This window comes from Camelina sativa, chromosome 9, assembly GCF_000633955.1.
Source record: "Camelina sativa cultivar DH55 chromosome 9, Cs, whole genome shotgun sequence".
In the NCBI taxonomy this organism is placed as follows: domain Eukaryota; kingdom Viridiplantae; phylum Streptophyta; class Magnoliopsida; order Brassicales; family Brassicaceae; genus Camelina; species Camelina sativa.
Window position 1 is genome coordinate 29,507,470 of NC_025693.1, and position 21,805 is coordinate 29,529,274.

Here is a 21,805-nt window from a genome sequence, read left to right on the forward strand (position 1 = left end):
GATATTCTATCTCTGAATTCTTTGCAAACAAAGAAAACAACAATTTGATTCATATTTTGTTTTCTAAAACTTGTGAGCTTTGATTCTTAACGTAAAAAGAAATTTGATTCACATTAATTTAAATAGGGGCATTCTAAAAAATGCCCCTTTTTCCATATCTCTTTTTAAAAATACCCCTTCATGTTGACCATTTTTAAAACTACCCCTCTTTATATACAAAATGACCAAATTACCCTTTTTGAGTGACAGCAAGAATGTACAGTCATCAAAATCGAAAATATTTTCCCGCCAAAAAAATTTCCCGCCAAAATTTTTTTTCCCGCCAAAATCGAAAATTTTTCCCAAAAAAATTATTTTTTCCCGCAAAAAAAAAAACAATTTCCCCGCCAAAATCGAAAAATTTTCCCGCCAAAAATATTGAAATTTATACCTTTTAAAAACCTTGTAAATGCTTTTAAAAAACTTTTAAAAGCGTTTACAAGGTTTTTAAAAGGTTTTTAAACACATTGTAAACGCTTTTAAAAACCTTGTAAATGCTTTTAAAAAGCTTGTAAATGCTTTAAAAGGTTTTTAAACACCTTGTAAACGCTTTTAAAAACTTTTTAAAAGCATTTAAAAGGTGTTTAAAAACCTTTTAAAAATTTTATAAAAACTTTTACAAGGTTTTTAAAAACATTGTAAAAGGGTTTAGAAGGTGTTTAAAAACCTTTTAAAAATCCTTTTAAAAACCATTTAAAAACCTTTTAAAAACCTTTTAAAACCTTTTAAAAACCTTTTAAAAATCTTGTAAAAGCGTTTACAAGTTGTTTAAAAAACCTTTTAAAACTCTTTAAAAAATCTTGTAAAAGCCTTTACAAGGTGTTTATAAGGTAGAAACCTTATAAAACCTTTTAAAAACCTTGTAAATTTTTTTTGGCGGGAAAAATTTTGGCGGGAAAATTTTTTTTTTTTCGAAATTTTTGATCAAAAGTTTTTTGACAAAAAAATTTTTGGCGGGAAAATTTTTTTGAAAAATTTTTGGCGGAAAAATATGTCGGAAATTTTTTGGCGGGAAAATTTTGTTTTTCTTTTTATTGAATAAAATAATTTTATCTAAGGGTAAAATGGTCATTAAAAATTAAAAGAGGGCATAAATAAAAATAGCCAGAAAAGAAGGTATTTTTGAAAAGGGGTATATCAAAAGGGGCATTTTTAACAAATTCTCATTTAAATATTATAATTAATATCTATAAACTTAATAAAATTTTAAAATATTTACGAATATTTAAAATTAAGTTTTTTTATTAAATACTATATAATATAGTTATATAGTAGATAAGTTATAAAAATGACATGTTGGAATTAATAAAATATCATTAAATTTGTGCTAATACGGGTTAAATCCTCATTTTATTATTTGGCAACACTATTAATATTAGAATATTTGACATATAAAAATTAAGTTGATTTAACTAAGATTGTGTAAAATAATTAGATCATAAAGAAAAAATGTGACTTAATCATAGTGTATAAATGACTTAATATGTATTTAGATCTCTTATTTTTTGTTATAATAATTAAAAATCAAAATAGAATCTCAAACACTAAACAAAACAAACTAAATATAACAAACAAATGGTCATGAAATATATTGCGGGTTAAAAAATTAATATATACATTTAGCCGCATAAATGGTCGGGAAATTTAATTATTCCTCTATTTGGAAAACATCTAATATTTAACAAACAAATACAATATAAAATATAAATAATAATAAAAAATTATATGCAAATAGTGTACCGCTGGTTAAAATATAGTTTATATTACAATGATTAATACAATTTATATATGACTTAAATTATGTTAAATAACTTATGATATTCTTTGTAACTTTGTTATTCATTATTTATTGATTAATATACATACTTTATTAATTTTGTTTTTGCTTACACATGTCAAATTTTATTGGGAACACATGTATAAAATACTTAGCATACAATGGAAAATATATTGATTTTGTTAGTTTTCCGTCAGCCTGCCTATTGTGTCCTTCGGGAGATGAATCAAGGGACCACCTCTTCTTTCAATGTCCCTTCTCAAAAGTACTTTGGCTGGACTTCTTTGCTCATTTGTCCCCCCCCCCCCAAGTTACTGTGTTTATCTCAGAATATTACACTAGAAGATTGCTGCTATATGGGGACGATTAGCCTGCACTAAGCATCTGATGATGGAGAATGGTGGATCATGGATGTTGTTATTCTCAAGGCATGAAAATGGTATATGATGATGAGACAAACATGAATTACTCTGTATCTTATATAGTACTGTAAGTGATATATTTTTGCTAACATAAACGAACCAGGGATAGAGCTCCATCGGCAAAAGAAGCCCGAAGAAATAACACAATTCTCCAGAGGAGAAAAACAGTTATTAAAACTAAAAGGCAAAAGAAATGTTCAAATTAGTTTAAATTCCAATATACACATCCAACACAACATAGAGTCCAAACTATAATCTCAAAGCCCAATTAAAAAATTGACAAACAAGGAGTTGATAGTTGATGATTAAAAGAATAGGTAGGGTTTTAGGTTTTACGCCGCCGTCGAGCTTTCTAATTGGGGATTTCTTTCTTTTTTTCTTCTTCTTTTCCAAAAAAATGGAACAAGCACCACCGCAGGATTTACAAGCACCACCGCCGGATTTACGACCGGTGGTAGTTTTCGCCGATCTTAAATCTTGCCGTATACCGAAAAACAGGAATGGTGGTGCAGAGTTTTACGAGGTGGAGTACCTCATACCTAGTCTGGAGAATTTTTTGCATGAGCACAACTGTTAAGGGCCAATAGAAATAGTCCTCGCAGTTGCTGATAAGAATGATTCGCTTTCCATACAAAAACCAGTCAGTGAGGCTCTTGATGCCCTAGAAAAGAATGTTGAACGCTTCCCCAGTGTGTCTTCTCTCCAGTACCGTGATGCTGGATATATTGGAGATCAGGTGGCCGATATGATTCTCCACACTAGGATGGTGCGGTGGATGGGTCTCAACAAATCTGGCGTGTTTGTGGTAGCCGCCAGCGATGGTTGTTTATACTGCCACATTGTATAGTTTATCTAATATCTTTTTTTTTATGTTGAAAAAAAAGTTTATCTAGTATCTAAACACAAAGTATCAAAAGAATATTGGTCCAGATTTTCTGGGAAATATTAGTTGTATAAGCAAACTACTGTCATTGAGATTTGAGAGAAAAAAAACTAAAAAATGATAAATTCTAATATGACTTGCAAAATATAAAAAATTCGAAATAACTAACTAAAAGAAGTTATTTAATAAAATAAAAAGTAAAAATTATTTTCATTGATATATGAATAAACAAATTTTTTTTATATAACAGTTTTTCGTTTTTCTAATTAAAAAAAAAATCTAAGTCAACTTACCCCATCCTAACTCATAAAAATTTCCATAATGTTGAATAATGTTTTGATTTAATAATTTAATAAAGTATATAACTAAAAATTGTAAATCAACCATAACACATTGTAACTCAAATCCAACTTCAAAAAGTTTGGTTTTGTTCTTGATTGGTACATTTTTGAATAATCTATGAGTCAATGATAACTCATGTTACCAATCAAAGCCTTAATCTACCACTTGTGTAAACACACAAAGTAATGATGGAAAATATTAGTTGTTAAGCAACTACTAATGTGATTGAGATTTGAGGGAAAAAAAAACCTAAAAGTTGATAAATCCTTACATAACTTGCAATATATTCGCCGATGAAAAATAAAATATCATAATTTTCATGTATTAAAACTTCAAACAAATTATTTTTAAATTGGACAAAATTTCCCTTAATAAATTTGGGTTAATTTGCCATATGACCAATTTTACAAATGAAATGAAAAATATAGCACCTTAATGATGAAAATTAAGTCAGTAACCAAAGCCCATTGAAAAATTACCAAAAGAGCCCAACAGCCCAATATTATCGGATCGAGTTAATGAAAACCGGAATCGACGAAAAAGAGCGGTTAATGGCTTATTTTTGATTCAAAACCCCTAATTTGACAAAATCAATCCTCTTTGAGTGACAAACCCTAGTTAAGTCTCTCGAGGCCAATCCCCATGAGTCGATTTCTTCAGAGATTACCCAGTCTATTGGCTCGAACTCGAAGTTTCCTTCACTCACCTGTTGTCAATCTTCGCCATTCTCGTCTTGTTGTTGTTCCTCTCTTCGACCGAGATGTTTCCCGTCCCGTCTTCTTCTCTTCCGACTCCGACTCCGCTCCTGGTTTCAATACCGACAAGGTTCTTTCTAAAGAAGGTGACACTCTCTTGAATCCAACCTTCTTCTTTTTCTTGAGTTCGCTGATAGATATTATAATTTGCTTAGAATGTAATACGATTTGGTTTTGCAGAGCTGAAAAATAGAATTCAAAAGATTTTGGATGATGGAGATGAGGATTCAATTCCCGATTTATTTGAGTTAATGATGATTAGGAAGTTATCAGGTAATCACGATGATAGTGACGATGAGGTCATGGAGGAGGTGGTGCGTAAGCATCCAGTTAACGATGCCCATGACACTCACTCTGATTCTGATATCGAAAGTGATGATGATGACCTGAGAGATGGTGATGATGATTCGTCTGACTCAGATATCGAAAGTGATGATGACCTGAGAGATGGTGGTGATTCATCTGATTCCGATATTGAGTTTGATGGCCTGAGAGATGTTGTTGACTTGTCTAATGTCAATATCAACATTAATGGTCTGAAAGATGTTCGCTTGTCTGATGATGTCAATATCAAGTTTGATGGTCTGAAAGATGTTGGCTTGTCTGATGATGTCGATATCAAGATTGATGGTCTGAAAGATGTTAGCTTGTCTGATGATGTCAATATCAAGATTGATGATGGCCAGAAAGCTAATAACTTGTCTAATTCTGACTCTCTCAAAGTGACTTAACGTTGATGGTAAGTTTTCTAATTTCGCTACATATGATACTCGCAAAGAGAACATTCTTCTTCTGCATTTTTACAGTCACTTTATTTGATTTGGTCACACTTTGCGTTTTCTACTTTGTATAACTTGATTAAAGGTATATATACATATTCTTTAGTACATAAGAGAAGTTGTTTAGAGACTCTTTAATCTTTAAGCATGTGATTTCTTGCTTAATCATGTGTCTCGGGCTTTGTTTATTCCTATATGAAAACCTCGATGGCTTCTTATCTGATTGGTGTATGTTTAAACGTTGAAATCAATGCACTCTGATTGGTGTTCTTGTTTGGTTACAGACTTGCACTACATCGAAGATTTTGAAGGAAGCAACTACAAAGTGAATGGAAACAGTACAGCTTTTGGTGCAAGTTGGCTGTAAGTTCTGACTTTCGAATATAAACTTGAAATTAGAGTCATATTGTGTGCTTTCTTTGTACTAGTAGTACATTATATTATACAATACTAGTAATGAATTAGAATATAATTATGAAAGTGTTTTATTTTCTTTGTTTAAGTGTCAACAAATTCATATACCTTCACGGGGGTTAGCCGAAAGCTGACATCTATGTTGGATGCACGTGGTTTCATAACTTCTCCCAAATGGTGTTTTAGGCTTTTATGCTTTGTCCGAGCATTTTAAAAAGAAACTATACTCTCTTTTTAGTAGACATCGAGATCTCCTGTAACCACAAACTCTCATTTGAGTAACGTGACTCACTCAAAGCCATCTTCTTCTATAAATAGAACGAGAGAAACCCACTTCAAACCACCAAATCAAATACCTTCTTCTTCTTTCTCTAAAAACTCCAACTTAGAGAGACAATGAAGTGTTCTTTTACAAAACCAGTGCTGTTCACTTGTGCAATCCTTCTCATTCTCATTGTTGCTCAAGAAAACAGAGTCGCTGCGGTAGAGCCATGTGATCCTATGCAGCTTAGCCCATGCTTGGACACCATAAGGAAAGGGTCAAATCCATCGGATCAGTGTTGCAAGAAGGTGAAAGAGCAACAGCACTGTGTTTGCCAGTACTTGAAGAACCCTAACTTCAAATCTTTCCTTAACTCACCAAACGCCAAAAAGATCGCCAATGATTGTCATTGCCCATATCCCAAGTGCTAGTCCAAGTATTTTATGTTGTCATTTTCGATGTTCTGTTTCTTTGCTTTCAAGACCCAAGAAAGGTGTTCCCTTTGGTCATCATTATTGGTTTGTATTGGTCAATACGTTAAAACACATCATCATAGATGGTTTTTTTCTCTACTTCAAGTTTCTTACTTGTGACTTTTCCAATCTCAATGATAATGATACAAAATTAATCTCTAAATCATCCAATCTCCCTAAATTTGGATGCATTTTTGTCAAGTTTGGCCAAATTAATCGGTCCTAACTTTTAATTGAACGTTTAGTCGGTCCATGATTAAATTAGTTTATGACTTCGATTATACCATAACCGGCGGATTTTGTTACGTTAACCGACTTGATTTAAACTGAACTAGTTAAATCTTCCCCAAACCGGCTAATGGTTTATTCTCTTAAAAAAACTACTGTACTAATAAGATATCTGTTTAGCCCTCTCTCGTCGTCTTGTCCCGCCGATCACGAAATCGAGAATCGTTTCTCTCAACTCATCTCATCTCAAGATCTTAGATCTCGACGCCGTTCGTTGTCCCCGTCGCTTAATCGGTTCGTTTTTTTTTCCTCAATCCTCGTAGGATCTCTGTACTAGATAAGATTAAATAGTATTGGAAACTATGAAATTGAATCGTTTCCGAAAGTCAAAATTGAGTTTTTTTTTTGGTCGTGGATAATGTTGGACAGAGTATGAATCAGGAAGCAGCTAAAACAGCGAGAGAGTCGTTAGAGCTGGTGTTTAGGATGTCGAACATATTGGAGACGGGGCTAGATCGACATACTTTGTCAGTTCTCATTGCTCTTTGCGATATTGGTCTTAACCCTGAGGCTCTCGCTACTGTCGTCAAGGAGCTTCGTAGGGATACTATTACTCCTACTACTACTACTACTACTACGCTAGATTAAACAAGATTAAGATAATCAAATGTCATTTTAGAGATTCTACCTTTATTTTTCCAATTGTTAAGCTTCGATTTCACTTTTTGCCATTGCTTGTGTAAATTAGGATTGGTTAGGTGAATGTTTCTTCTTTTGCTTAAGAGACAATGACATTTAAGTTGAGTAACAGTGATGCTTTCAACAAAGTACATATATATGTAGTCGGAATAACATTTATAAAAACGTAAAAACTTGTTAAAAAAAAGGTGAATGGTAAAAAAAAAACAACGTTTTCATATTTACATGAAAACGTGAACAAAGTGGTTATACCATTCAACGAAAAATATATATATGACTCTAAATTTCACACTTTTTTATGTACAATAATGATTTGCAGATATAGATTATACATGTCTTTACCATGTAGACAGGGTGTGTCCTTCTTCCAATACTAACGTAGTAGACAGATGAGGAATTAGAAGGGGTTTATATGGTTGTTTTGTGACGAAGATCCGGTGAAACATATACCGATCCCCGGTGGAGTCGTTATGTACCCTTCGTTTACTATCGCCAAATTGTTTGTAACAAGACTCTCTTGAACATATCCGTTTTGTTGGTATGACCTATTGATTTCCATGTTCTGGTAGTGGGACTGGCCCGCTGCATATTGTTGGTCCAATTCATCACCTATGTATCATTGTTGTAATTTAAATTCAGTTAATATAATCAACGATATTGAGCAATTATATATACATAATAACAGAGTTGGTGATTACATCGGCTTTATTTTAAAAGTACCTTGTGTCAAAAGAGCAGCCTCGTTCGTTCGTTCTTCTAACAAGTCCCACTTTAAGTAAGCTTCTCGAACTAAGTCCTTAACGTAGCGCTGCAACAAAGACGAAATGTAAATACAGTTTCTAACCAATATATCATTCAATATATATAATCATCGAGAGCTAGGTATATGTATACCTGATTCAGGGCTTCTTGACTAGAGAAATCATGACCATCGATCATTGCTTTCATAACTTCGCATATCGGATTCAAAATCATGATATAATTCGGTCCTTTGGAAATGTATAACTTATTTCCCAAAATACACTCTCTAGCATGTTTCAATGCTACTTCCCACATTTTATCAGACATCCCAGGCCCCAAAATCTGTATATAAATTGACAAACAAAATTAACACTATTAGTTCTCTAATGCTTATAAACTTTTTGGGGTCAAACAATACCAAATTTAGATAATAATTTAAACCTGACGAAGTTCTTCCGGATCAACGACTGATAACTTCAAAAAGTCTTGGACGGTTTTGATTTGGTTAGAGGAGAGCTTCTTGTGAAAGGCCCCATCTTTGCCTATCTTCTCTAGCCGCCACACTTCGTCTTCTAACATTGGTGGGTGATGTTTCTTGTACACTTCACCAACCCCAAGTTGTACAAAACAAAACTATTTAGAATTTGTATTTAATTTCTACTATGCATCTTACTTTATTATCTATATCCGCTTTTATGCATGTGTTTCTTGTTGAACCCATCAGATTAAGAATTAGGATTTGCGTGTAATGATGTTCAAATTATATGATTTCATAGTGAATAGACTATATAACTCAATCAACTATTAATTAATAATAAGATAAGAAAAAGTAATAACAATAATTAATAAGATATAAGCATATTGACCAAAAGACTTTAGGCATTTATAATAAAGTGGACAGTCGTTTGCATACAGTCGACATAAAAAAAAAAAAAATCTGTGTGGTTGTGCATGTAAAGACAAAGTAAACAGAAATAATATTTGTAGACAAAACATATCATGACAAATTCAACAGTTTAATATAACTTTTTTTTTTCTAGCTAAAAACTAAGGTTGTCTTAAAAGATATAAAACCGACTAACAAAAGAAAAAAAAGGAAAAAAAAAAAAACAGATCAAACCAAAACCTTATATGAAGATTTATTTGTTGAAAAAAAAAGATTTAATAACGAAAATTTTAAAATAGTAGTACAATAAATTTTAATAAAAACAAAACATGAATTTAACGTATTACGAATGCACGCATATATTGCATAGAATGATTAGAATCAATATAAAAACTAAAAAGGGTATATGATGGAGAGTGTAATCGATAAGATGCCATATATCAATGGTCAATTCAAAGATAATTGAAACATGCTTTTAGCTAGTGATGATAAGTTACTGTCACATCCCTATAGTGGAGTACTGCTTAACGAATATAAGCACAAAATTCTTTATATATAAATGATGCATAGATTTAATTGTAATATATTTCATTATTTTCAGGTTAAAGTAAAATAATCACTAGTAATTAAGTAAATAAACTTACATTCTCCACGATGATCTCTAACAACAATTGCTTCAGTCATGGCTTCACAAACCGTGACACCTTGATCACTACCCCCTTTGGCAACTCTCGCACCGATTCTAAACCTACGGCTACGGATCCAACTCGAGTTATCTGTGAACTCGATTTCTCCGATCGTTGCAACGCCGTTTCTCACCGTCACAGATACGTCTCCGGCAAGTAACGGACGTTTGCCATCCCTTTCTTTGACGATGTTACTATCAAACTCATCACTACTCCATTTGTCACCCGAAGGAAAATCTCCGTGAAGAGCAACGATGTCTAGTTTGATCGGACGGTCGAGAGTCACTGGATTGTTTGAATCATCAACAAGGATTATCTCAAGTTGATTGTTGTCCACGTCACTGATTTTGCTTCCGGTGAAAATCGGTTTCATTAAGTTCTTACGGAACATCAACTTAAATGTCGGAGTAGTATTCTCCGGAGCTTCCAACCGGAACGACGATGACCGAGAGAACCTGAATCGTTTACTTATTCCATATTCCACTTCTTGTCTTACCTGTTGTGTTCATGCATCACCAAAAGAGTTATTATAAACAAATCAATTTGCCGTTTCATATTTTATTAAAAAATGTACTAAACTACTAGCTAATGTCTATTATATTTGTTGCTACTAGCTATTAATTTTTCGTGTAACACACTACTATGTACCCCATCAGCTTTATTGGATATTATGTATGAATGTATACATGAAACAGAAACTAAAGGCCGTATCTCCGACTTTATTTTAAGAATCTAAAACAACAAACTTCACCAAACAAAATTATATAGTGCTAAAAAGACATATTTTGTAAATTAAATGTGTAGACCGATGCAGATATTGTCAATGGTACTAGCACACACACACACACACACACATATATATATATATATATATTACATATGTGTATGTGTGTACCAGTCTTTTGTTTTTCATTTCTAGATATTTAGTTGACTGAAATGTTAGGTTAGAGAGGTCTTGTTATCAATACCAGAAAAAATTATAACTTTGTAAGTATTTAGTATTATCTTAATGAATCATGAAGTTATGAAGTTATGAAGTTATGATATATGGAGTATTAAATAATGTATGTGTAATGTGTTATATATGATATATGTATGCAAGTATATACATCAATACATATATTTGTTGTACATAGAATGTATTTATAATACTAGCAACATGATGGAATCTTTCTTATTTTATCATTTATGAAGTTCCAACTCTCGCATTAGACATCGTCAATCCTAGAATCGTATTATTGTATGTAACACTTGTTACTTAACTATATGCATATGATCAAACATGGTAAATATGTATCTCTAATTCTCAATTTGTTAAATTGACAATACAATATCTTCAATTCTCTAACTCTATGAGTTGTCAGTTTTAAGAGTACAGATATGGATACGATTAATCTAGTGCTACTCATACAATATTGGCATATATATAGTCTTAATATGTATATATAATATAACAAACAAAATTAAAGTGGAATTATAGTGTACTTACAACTTTCCGAAGAACGGGCTCTAGGGCTGAAGAAAAGTTCTTCATGGTGTTCTCTGTGATGAAAGCCCCAAGCACACTGGAAATTGGCCGGACAAAAAAAGTAATAAGAAACACAAGTTTATTATGTGAAAAATAAAGTCAGAAAACAAATGTTCAAGAGTAGTAAAATAAAAGAAGATATTATATATTTTTTGTGGATAAGATCGATCACAAAGAAAGAGAGGGAGATAGAGCATATACATAAAATACAAGCATGAACATGTTCCAAACAAAGATAAGGGATGTAGGAATGATTCATCATGACCAAGATATAAGAAATAAACAGAAAAAAGAATCAAGATTAATTTTGTGATAAAAAAAAATTACGAGGAAAGGGATGGTAGAGATTTAATTCGTTTATCGGACTTATTTTCTTGGTCGGAATCAAGATCTTGGAATAACCTCTTCCCTGCCATATTTGGAGTTATAAGAGAGAGAGAGAGGAGAGAGAGCTTAGATGAAATCTAGGTTTAGTGATGTTTTCGATACATAAGCTAAAATGGCAATGACGAAGTATATATATATGGGTTAGTCTATTGGTCTCTATATTAACACAAAAAGGAGAAAATAAAAGAGGAAATAATGAAGGTTCGTAGAACGACAAAGGAAACAACCTGGCAACACACCAAAGAAGTCCACGTCGAAATTTCGTTTTATGGCGTCATAAATAAGGAGACTTTTGACGTCAACCCCTACAGAGAAAGAGTCCTTGGTTGACAAGTGGATGGCTCTGATCTTCTCAACTGTTATGCTTTTTAGATCTAATGGCTAATAAAATCTGATCTTGTGAAGAGCACTGCTACTAAACGGCTGATCCGGTCCGTTCTTCAGAGAATTTTTGTTCTATTCTTCACCAATTTTAACACTATTGATAATCAACATATTTATGATAAATCAATCATCTAATCAACCCTTTCTTTTTTTCACACTCTAAAACATAATTAGAAAATTATGAAAATCAGAGAAAAAGACAGGATCAGATTCTTTTCTTAAATTCATGTCAGAAAAAAAAAAGGTAGAATTAGATTTGTAATAACCCCAGTTTTGGTTGGTCTCGTCGACAAATATGTCATACGTATAACAAGTTAACAACAAACACCTTTTATATAGTAGTATACATTTTATCAAACTACTATCTTTTAATCACAATAAAATGAAAGTCGTATTATAGCATTTTTTTTGGTTTGCATCCCTTTCCTACAATATCCGAATAATAAAATTTATCAAAGCTATTATTAAACCAGAAAATATATAACAATCGTCTTTTTAAATATAGAATGGCTTGTGTTTAAAGAAGATTAATCTTATCCAAGTTATTGTGAGTTCATTAATATTAAACTCTATATAATAATAGGATGATCATCTAGTGAATGATTTCTAAGAAGGTTCGTCAAATTGATTTGTTCTACTCAGGTAATTTCTTGTTGGGTGGGTTTTCAATCTCAGTTTTTTTTCTCTCAAAACTTGTTGTACGTTTTAGCCACAATCGATCGACTCTGTTTAGCCTCTATTAAAAAAAAAAACTGATTTTTTAACTAAATTTTTTACTCTGTTTTTTTTTTTGTAACATCAAAAATATATATTCTTGGCAGCGTTATCTAATTATAGCGATTTGCCTCGATGATAAATTGTATCGTCACACTCACCTAACTTTTGTCACGACGTTATTGTTATTTCAAAAGAATACAAAAACATCTATTCAGTTTGATATATCTAAATGATAAAAAGCCCATTCCGAATTGCTATTCACTTTTGGTGGTGGCGAACTCAAAAATATTACAGTTTCTTTGCGTGTTAGTTTGTAACATGTTCATAGTAATCAGAAAAAAAAAAACATGTTCCTGGTAGTTTAACTCTTCGGTAAATTATGACATGAGTAATAAACGAATAACCCATTGCATATAGTTTTTTGTTTTTTTTTTTAATGCATTTGCATATAATTTCGTAATGATACAAAAGATAAAGTTGGAAAAGTCTTGAAGAAAAAACGTATAGGAAGAGAAGAGGAGTGCTTTCTTGGGAACCAGCCTTTTGTTACTAAATTAGCAACATTTTTTATTTTTTATATCCATAAATCCAAGTTTGTGTGGGTTCAATTAATATTTTTGTACGTTGTATTGAAAATATTCTAAAACATCTTCTAAAAATTTCATATTTTATGTCTAATTTTCCACAAACAAAAATAGATAATCTTTAGGTAAACATTAGTCCATAATTGATACCAAAAAAACATTAGTCCACAAAATCACATGCTAACCTACTGGAGACTGGAAAATATTAGTCTGAGTTTCAGTATACTTTAAAAACAAATAAAACGTCCGCGTTCGGAACAAAACGGCCGCGTTCGTACGTACATAATTATTAGTTACTAGATTAATTAATGGTTTAGATTAAATGCGCATGTGCTTATTATATGAGCTCGAGCCATCTCCTTATATAATATCAGTAAATAACAATCATATCTATATTACTTACGTACCTGAACAAACGAATCACCTAATCAAACAACGAGAAACTTGAAGATTAAATAAATTGTTGAAACATTATTTTTTGGCGACTCTTCATATATACTAAACGAAAAGGTTCATTATTTTAAAAACCTGAAAAAGTTATGGTTTTATCCACATATTTAAAAACTAGTATTAACGCTTGATCATGCCACGACAATTACGCTTTAGCACTTGCAAGATTAAACTGTGTTAATTTTTTAATTAGCAGTTGAATCACAGTCTCTACGAACTTACCAGATCCGGTAAAAGTGATGTTCTCTAATCTATATTAACATTTTTTAAGTACATTTTGGTTTATGCCTTTAAGTTTTACTTATTTAATTTGTTTTTACAATATTAACCCCTAAATCAATTCCATAAATAACATTGCAGAGAAACTTAAATATTAAACTTTCTTAAATTGAACATTTGTTACATTTATTGCCATAAAATCTTAACAACATCTATACATTCCGATTTTTCTAAAAACAACTCTACCCGTTAAAGTTTTAACCCATTAAATCTCTAAAACTATTTTTATGGATGCTAGAATCTCTCTAATTTAAATGATATACAACAGATTTTCCATAACAAAAGTTTACAATCTCTATAATTATATTAACATTAATAAATTTCCTAAACAGAAAATCCAATTATAAAATATCACATTAAATATGTTGAAACCCCCTATATAATTTGGTTTATTTTTTATTTTTTTGAGGAGTTACCAAAAAAAATTAAATTCTGTTAATTATCATAAACTATATATATTGACATAGAAAATTATAAACTATAAAAATATGCTAATCTGGTAAAACAATTAACATGATTAAACTTGATAAAAAAACTTATTTTGATTATATTTTTTTACGCAAAAACTTATTTTGATTTTGGTGAGACGGGTTGCCATTAATCCCATACAGTGAGTTAAGTGAAATTGTTTTTTTTTTAAAAACACTTTTAGATATGTACTAGGAGATAAATGTATTACTAAACTATACATATACCACACGGTTCTGTTAATTATCATAAACTATATATATTGACATAGAAAAAATTATAAACTATAAAAATATGCTAATTTGGTAAAACAATTAACATAATTAAACTTAATAAAAAAAAATTATTTTGATTATATTTTTTACGCAAAAACTTATTTTGATTTTGGTGAGATGGTTGGCATTAATCCCATATAGAGAATTAAGTAAAAAAAAATTTTTAAAACACTTTTAGATATGTACCAGGAGATAAATGTATTACTAGACTATACATATACCACACGGGTTAAAACCTTGAAAATACTACAAAAATCCTATACTTTGAATACTTATATCAAATAACTGTAAAATTTTATATTTTTAAAATTAATAAAATAATAATAAAATAACAAATAAATCCAATATAAATTTTATATTTTTAAAATTAAAAATATTGTCCCGCGGTGTACCGTGGGTTGAATCCTAGTGTACTACATTATTAATGACTCGACTGCATGATCAATTACAAATATTCGTCTCGAATAAAATTAACACTACGATAGATATATATAAATCATTTCTAGTTATTATCACAAGGAGTTAATAGAAGATGAACAAGTTTTTATTACACAATTGGGCCTTTCAACTTCGAACAAATAAATGGGCCTCAAAAACATAAGGAAAGAAGATGACTAAACAAGGAGCAGTTAAATAAAATTTCTCAGAGAAAATACAAAAAAAATATGTGAAGTATTGTAATTACAAATTTTAAGATACACAAAACACACAGATTAGCCGAGTCGTATAATGCCAGGTGATCTATAGAAAAACTAAAATCCCATAACTCTATGAGCAAAATATAACAATTTATCCAAACAACTATTATCGAACTTCCTAGCGAACAAGTAACATTTCTCGCTCTTCTTCCCATTATACACACACCCTTCTCTTCTATTCCTCAACTTCGACAGAAACTCCCCAGTCACTGACCGCCGAGTGTACTTCCTCGGGTGCGGCCCTCGTCGTGACCAATCAGTCCACGTCAGCGACCGGTTCGCGCTCTTCCCCGGAAACATGACGTGGACAAGCGTCGGTAAGTAATGCTCGTCGGCATAACATCCCAAAAGGCAATGTTTCTTGAACACAGGAATGTAAATTGTGTCCGAGACTACGGCTTCAGCTACCTCACGGTCTATCTCGAACCACTGAGAGCCTTTTCGCCATTTGCTGCGGCTGATGACTGGTGACATACGGCGATTGTAGCGGCCTCGACCTGCTGGTCCGGGAAGGTCGTAGATGTCGACGTAGGAGTGTTGAGAGTTTACGAGGTAAGAGTAAACGGTGGAGAAGTTGAAGAGAGGGATGTCCGATTCCGAGAGGAGGACGAAGCGATGGTTTCCTGCATCGAGCAGAGCGTTGGCCAGTAGCCGCCGCTCAGCCTCCACCATGCTCACCANATTATCGAACTTCCTAGCGAACAAGTAACATTTCTCGCTCTTCTTCCCATTATACACACACCCTTCTCTTCTATTCCTCAACTTCGACAGAAACTCCCCAGTCACTGACCGCCGAGTGTACTTCCTCGGGTGCGGCCCTCGTCGTGACCAATCAGTCCACGTCAGCGACCGGTTCGCGCTCTTCCCCGGAAACATGACGTGGACAAGCGTCGGTAAGTAATGCTCGTCGGCATAACATCCCAAAAGGCAATGTTTCTTGAACACAGGAATGTAAATTGTGTCCGAGACTACGGCTTCAGCTACCTCACGGTCTATCTCGAACCACTGAGAGCCTTTTCGCCATTTGCTGCGGCTGATGACTGGTGACATACGGCGATTGTAGCGGCCTCGACCTGCTGGTCCGGGAAGGTCGTAGATGTCGACGTAGGAGTGTTGAGAGTTTACGAGGTAAGAGTAAACGGTGGAGAAGTTGAAGAGAGGGATGTCCGATTCCGAGAGGAGGACGAAGCGATGGTTTCCTGCATCGAGCAGAGCGTTGGCCAGTAGCCGCCGCTCAGCCTCCACCATGCTCACCATTCCCCATTTCACTTCCTACATAAAGCAAAGAAGAAAATCCTCGTACATGAGTCGTGATATTATTACTTTTATTTACCAATACAATGAACTGAGTTTAATTTAAATATATATTTGACCAAAAAGAAAATATAAATATATATATGTCGGTATAGGCATAATAGACTACTCAACGATAGTATATTATTTATATAGTATATGATGATATCTATTGAAAGGGAAATTAAGAGGCATACGTAGACGGTCGACATATACGAAAGATCCTAATATACGACTTTTTGCTACCTTATTGTATTAACTGTTTGTTTTTTATATATGCCTTTATATTTTTGGTTCTTAAGAGAAACAATATGTTGAAATTTTTTTTAGTGAAACAATAAGCAGGTCTGTTACATGATGGGTTACTCAACTGGTGTAGGTCAAGTGCCACTTTTTCTTGAATACTTTTTTTTGGTGTTGTTAATTAAATACAGCATCATTCTGACCAAAAGTTATAACAAAAAAAAAAAAAAATACAGTATATATGTTCGTGTCCTTGAAATATCTCTATGTCGAATTACTTCTGTCTTCTCGACTTTTCTAACTTCTTCGACACGTATCATTTTGTAACTCACCTAAGCTCTAAATAAAGTATATAAGTAGACCCGGCTTGAAATGTATTATCATTATTTAAGTAAATAAAAAGAGGCTGATCTACGTTTTTCTTTAAATTAATAGGCCTTGAACATTTACAGTCACAGATGATGTTACCGTAAATGTTTTGTTTAGCAATCATAATTAGCAACGCCAAAGCGTAACGAGTTGAAAGAAATAAGAAATATTAATGCTAAACACTGTTCTTTAATTTTGTCACTCTCTTCTTTTGGATGAAACTTCTTTAGCACCACGCTAATTTTCAAAGTAGCTAGCTAGACTTCTTAGAAAGAAAAATTGCCATAAACAAGTGTAACTATTTATAATATCTCTACTGTTTTCGACTTTATATCTAGGCTGAATAATTCGACTACCTCAATTATATATTTTTCTTTGTAAAAACGTATAAAAAAAAAAAAAAAAAAAAAAAAATNACTGACCTTGCTTGGAATCCTCCGGCGGTAAAACGGCGACGTTTCCGGTGTTGAGTCGTCAACGTAAAATGGGTCACTAGAATGAATGTAAATTGAGAAAAGACCTTCATGGCCTTGGAAAAATCTCTCCCACAGTTTAGCCAAAGGAAGCTTCCCTCTTGCTAAGAACATAAACGCCACTTTCTTTGTCATATTCAACGTCATTTCTTGAATCTTCGATGCACGCCTGAAGAGTTCCTCCTCCGTCATGTTATGCATCACGTTCTCCGGCTCCACCAGAGAATGATCTTTTTGCCCTTCATCATCAACCGCTTCTTTCAGGGAAACGTGTTTTTCTGGCTGCGGTTGAAGCTGTGGAGAGAGGGAAGAGTTGGAAAAGGAGGAAGAGGAGGAGGAGAAGGAAGTAGAGGATAGACGAAAGAGTTGGGGATTGAAAGAGAGGTTTCTTATGTGAACGTTGAGTATGAAGCCGAGTCCGAACCCGAAACCGATAAGAAAAGAATACAACACGAGGGCTTGGAAGAATCTATGAGATTTGACTATCTTGGATATGAAGATTTGATGAAGATGATGACGACTTTCTTGTGTAAGAGGGTCTTCTTGCGTCTCGTGGCTCTTGTTCATTATTTTCGTGTGTATATTTGGGTGGTTCTGAAACAAACATATATATATTATGAACCGTGGGACGAACGAACGTTTATATATATAGTCAAGCTCACGATTATGAATTTTGAAGGGACTACTTTTCGTCATCTAATCTCACGGGCTTGGGGATTTTGCTAGAAACATTGCATTGACTTGTACATGATTTTAGGGGTCGGGTTAATTCAATTGGTACACGAATTGGGTTTCAAATATACACGTTAACTTTGATTGTGACATTAAAGATGAAGTAATGCTTGGGTAAAGACTAGTACTGTCACCTCTCTCTGTTGTAGTTTTTTATTACCTTTTTTAATTACTCTTTTTTAGATATGTCAACACACAAACAAAACGCATTTCTATTGCAACATAGCTCATCAAGGGTCTTTCAACTTTCTAGCAAGGAGGAAAGGCAACAAACAAAGGAAGGTGTTTAGAAGACAATTTCTCAGTTTCTAACCAGCAATTTCTTCTACACTCCCAAGTATTTAACCCTAAAGCATATAAAACCAATGACTTACTAATGTGTGTAGCATCTCAAGACTCGGGCCACAGAACAGCAATCTACATAATCTGACCGTTAATGCGACTGATGATGGTCTCTTCAGTAGAATGAGATGCTATAGACCAGTTTCCGCCTATGTTGTTTCTCAAATCCTGCAACAATGTCATCGATCGAATCTTCCCATGTTTCATTACCTTCAATCTCTTGACAGAGTTCCAAGGCAAGCCGGCCACCAATAGCTGCTTCTTCGTGGTTATCTTTAACCTCCAAGTTCATCACAAGTATGGTTTTCATAAGTGACTGTTCTCTGTTATTAAGATCTGCAGATTCGTAGAGAAAATCCAACTTCTTGAGAAAAAGATATTAAGACACAGGAAAGTTTGTATCACTACACAGAAAGAAAACCAGACAGTTCTATCAAACTAGGATTGCAATCGTTTTTCAGCTAACAATTACAGCAAGATAAAAGCAAACTAAGTTACACGAAAGAGCACCCTGTAGAACTTTTAGGTTTCACATGAATTGTCAATGCTTAACGACTTCATCAATTTATATGTAAAAACATCTATCCTAACTAGTTCGACATAATTTACCAAACGAAGATTGTTTGGAAACACCACATCACATTTCAATGTTCTTCAAATGGGATAAGTTGATGAACACATCTGCTGATCCCGCAATTTTTCTTCCAATATCATAAGAGTTTGTGAGATGAGTATCTACGTAGTGAGCACTCAGGATGAAGCAATTTTCAAACAAAGCATTAAACCGTAAGATAGGGAGGATTTGGATTACCTTCAAGGACAGAATCAAAAACCTTTTCTTCAAAAGTCATAACCACATCAAACACACCATCACCAGCATTATCTTGCCATCTTTGAGGAGCAAGCTTCACAGATAAATTCCTCTTAAGCATCTGCAATATACCATTCCGTTTGTACCTAATGAAACAGTTAAGGTATCAAACTCAAAAGCTTACAAGTCTCACTATAACACCCAATGAACATGCTTCTGAGTACTATACAAAACATCAAAGGTTGAACAAACATAGCCCATAAGCAAGGATAAAAATAACAGGATTTACAATAAATAAGTGTTCTGGAAGATGTAATCAGGAACAAATTAAGCAACTTGAATAGCAAAATTACAGTTTCCAGCCTAAAAAAGTAAGCAAATTTGCGAATATCACAACACTAGAAGAAGACTGAGACACGAAGCAGTGACCAACACAAACTTAGGGATTTGAAAAAATCAATGATCGGTAAGCAAACAATCACAGAAACGCATCATAAAGAGGATACAGTTCAGGATCTTTGCGCCTGAGCTCATCGAACATCTGCTTGTACGGAGTTCCAAAATCGTAAACGTTAGGCTCTCTGAGAGATGGTCCAGGTAGTTTAACATGAGACCCAGTCCCGTACGAAGCAACGTCGAGACCTTGTCTTTTAAGAAGAGCGTGAGCTTCCATGCTTCGGTTCTGATTCGACGAACAGACCATAGCGTACCGGAACCTCATCGCGCCGCCGCGTTGAACGAATCTGTAATTTTTCCGGCGACTCTTGTCTCTTGACGGTTTTATTAAACTTGGTCGATTTTTAGAGATGTAATGTGACGGATTGAATTGGGCCTTAATCTTGGGCTGAGCCGGGCTTTATCTTAACGAATCGAATAATATTTCATTTCATTTTTGCTTCTAGATTTTTTTTTGGCTTTTAATAACAATTTTCGATTTAACAAAATCAACCGTTGTTTTGTACAAAGATCAAAAGATGAATTTTTTTTTTTTTTTGTCATGAGGATAGGAATCAATAGGAACTTGAACTATGTATTTGCCATTAAATCAGGTTTCTAATATACATGAGCCCCATTTCAAACTTTCTTCGTCAACAAATCTGACCATAACGCTGTACAAGTTAACTATGTTTAGACCCGCACGTACGTGCGGGATTGATTTCAAAAACCAAGTTTGTTATTAGATTTATAATATATTACGTATAGGTGGGATTATATTTGTAAAAATATTTTTAAGGAATGTTAACATTCATAATCCCAACTCATACCAGTTTAGTATTCGATTTGTATTTTAGTCGGGTTAGACAAAAAGGTTATGAAGTTATTATATTTCATATGGATAACAATTTAATTTATTATGTTTATGTATTATAGATTTAATGGATTATATATGATAGAATGTCTTTAGCTTTAAACATTCTAAGTAGTAAGGAGCATTGCATCTCTAATACAGAAATCTTTCATATATCGTAGTCCTATATATTAGGAAATACATATATATATATATATATATTATGTGTGAAATGCAGAAATTTAGGATTTACAAATGGAACTATCGGGTAAATTATTTTTCATATAATGATTCTTTGTTTGTCCGTACGTAATTTTGTGGGCAAAATTCTTAATATTTTTAGATATTGTTTTTAAGAAACATGTGAGAAATTCATAACAGAAAAAGAGGAAAAAAAACAAAAGATAAAGGCAGAATATATAAGTCAAATATCGTTTTTTGTGTCTCAAAATTTCATTACAATTATTAAGTAATGAAAAAAAAAAACGAAATGTCAATCCTAAAAACTAAAATAATTCAAAATTGCTCTTACCAAATTCAATTTTAGTCCCTCATATTTTTTCATGTAACATCCTAATTAAAACAAAGTTCACAAAAGATAAATAATTTTCGATCATTCTACTTATAAAATTAGCACCCTTTTCAGATCTTTTCCTTTCAAAGTATACTAATCACTTTCGGGAACCAAGAATTAAACCATTATCCGGTTGGCAAGCAATTTGTTAGAAGTTAGTAACTCTTGAATTTTTTTTATAAACTTTTCCACTTAAAACATGTAAATGCTACAACAATAGAGGTCCATATCAAAAAATAAAAATAATCAATACTCTGTCTATTGCTTTGTAGACCTTTAATGATTGATATGAAATCAATGTTCCTCGATAGATTATTCCATTCTCAAGTATGATCTGCTTCGAGATCCTTTCTTTGAAATCACCCAATAGGCCACAGCCACCTATAAAAATATAATCATGGAGGATAAAAATAATACACTATTAACATTTATAGTTAATGTATATATGCACTAACATATAAAAACAAAAACAAAACTAAAAAAGAATGATAAGAGAAAATCGATTAGAACTATCGGTTTGTTTC

General features: G+C 32.9%; 5 protein-coding genes across 6 annotated transcripts; 2 read left to right on the top strand and 3 right to left on the bottom strand.

The window, feature by feature from the left end:
• Positions 4,012-5,489, top strand: LOC104712996 (clumping factor B-like). The gene is made up of 3 exons (XM_010430012.2): positions 4,012-4,304; positions 4,399-4,957; positions 5,282-5,489. The coding sequence occupies exons 1-2, from the start codon at positions 4,106-4,108 to the stop codon at positions 4,947-4,949; spliced, it is 750 nt and encodes a 249-aa protein (XP_010428314.1). The 5' UTR covers positions 4,012-4,105; the 3' UTR covers positions 4,950-4,957; positions 5,282-5,489.
• LOC109126228 (non-specific lipid-transfer protein 2-like) lies at positions 5,788-7,184 on the top strand. The gene is made up of 2 exons (XM_019229449.1): positions 5,788-6,668; positions 6,804-7,184. The coding sequence occupies exon 1, from the start codon at positions 5,808-5,810 to the stop codon at positions 6,102-6,104; it is 297 nt and encodes a 98-aa protein (XP_019084994.1). The 5' UTR covers positions 5,788-5,807; the 3' UTR covers positions 6,105-6,668; positions 6,804-7,184.
• Positions 7,272-11,419, bottom strand: LOC104712997 (protein SAR DEFICIENT 1). Of its 2 annotated transcripts, none has more exons than XM_010430014.2 (7): positions 11,242-11,419; positions 10,876-10,951; positions 9,345-9,882; positions 8,256-8,416; positions 7,968-8,156; positions 7,794-7,881; positions 7,272-7,682 (listed from the first exon to the last, which is right to left on the bottom strand). In XM_010430014.2, exons 1-7 carry the CDS (start codon positions 11,328-11,330, stop codon positions 7,471-7,473), a joined length of 1,353 nt encoding a protein of 450 aa, XP_010428316.1. In that variant the 5' UTR covers positions 11,331-11,419; the 3' UTR covers positions 7,272-7,470. The 2 variants fall into 2 exon arrangements, with proteins under 2 accessions (XP_010428316.1, XP_010428317.1); XM_010430015.2 differs by having other exon boundaries at positions 11,116-11,390.
• Positions 15,088-18,273, bottom strand: LOC104712998. Its single transcript, XM_010430018.2, has 3 exons — positions 17,484-18,273; positions 16,230-16,428; positions 15,088-15,653 (listed from the first exon to the last, which is right to left on the bottom strand). The coding sequence occupies exons 1-3, from the start codon at positions 18,228-18,230 to the stop codon at positions 15,211-15,213; spliced, it is 1,389 nt and encodes a 462-aa protein (XP_010428320.2). The 5' UTR covers positions 18,231-18,273; the 3' UTR covers positions 15,088-15,210.
• Positions 18,451-20,211, bottom strand: LOC104712999 (RNA polymerase II subunit A C-terminal domain phosphatase SSU72). The gene is made up of 3 exons (XM_010430019.2): positions 19,926-20,211; positions 19,420-19,565; positions 18,451-18,944 (listed from the first exon to the last, which is right to left on the bottom strand). The coding sequence occupies exons 1-3, from the start codon at positions 20,138-20,140 to the stop codon at positions 18,724-18,726; spliced, it is 582 nt and encodes a 193-aa protein (XP_010428321.1). The 5' UTR covers positions 20,141-20,211; the 3' UTR covers positions 18,451-18,723.

What these genes read in the sequence shown, in the direction of transcription:
- LOC104712998 (XM_010430018.2), bottom strand. Translation starts at nt 18,230, where the DNA reads ATGACGAAAAGTAGTCCCTTCAAAATTCATAATCGTGAGCTTGACTAT. An exon ending in CGACCTTCCCGGACCAGCAG is followed by an intron (nt 15,654 to 16,229) that starts GTCGAGGCCGCT and finishes CCGGACCAGCAG; the next exon opens with GTCGAGGCCGCTACAATCGC.
- LOC104712997 (XM_010430014.2), bottom strand. Translation starts at nt 11,330, where the DNA reads ATGGCAGGGAAGAGGTTATTCCAAGATCTTGATTCCGACCAAGAAAAT. An exon ending in ATCCGGAAGAACTTCGTCAG is followed by an intron (nt 8,157 to 8,255) that starts GTTTAAATTATT and finishes ATTTATATACAG; the next exon opens with ATTTTGGGGCCTGGGATGTC. An exon ending in GTCAAGAAGCCCTGAATCAG is followed by an intron (nt 7,882 to 7,967) that starts GTATACATATAC and finishes TCTTTGTTGCAG; the next exon opens with CGCTACGTTAAGGACTTAGT.
- LOC104712996 (XM_010430012.2), top strand. Translation starts at nt 4,106, where the DNA reads ATGAGTCGATTTCTTCAGAGATTACCCAGTCTATTGGCTCGAACTCGA. An exon ending in CAAGGTTCTTTCTAAAGAAG is followed by an intron (nt 4,305 to 4,398) that starts GTGACACTCTCT and finishes TTGGTTTTGCAG; the next exon opens with AGCTGAAAAATAGAATTCAA.
- LOC109126228 (XM_019229449.1), top strand. Translation starts at nt 5,808, where the DNA reads ATGAAGTGTTCTTTTACAAAACCAGTGCTGTTCACTTGTGCAATCCTT.
- LOC104712999 (XM_010430019.2), bottom strand. Translation starts at nt 20,140, where the DNA reads ATGAGGTTCCGGTACGCTATGGTCTGTTCGTCGAATCAGAACCGAAGC. An exon ending in AGGCGCAAAGATCCTGAACT is followed by an intron (nt 19,566 to 19,925) that starts GTATCCTCTTTA and finishes CTGTTTCATTAG; the next exon opens with GTACAAACGGAATGGTATAT. An exon ending in TTTTGATTCTGTCCTTGAAG is followed by an intron (nt 18,945 to 19,419) that starts GTAATCCAAATC and finishes ACGAATCTGCAG; the next exon opens with ATCTTAATAACAGAGAACAG.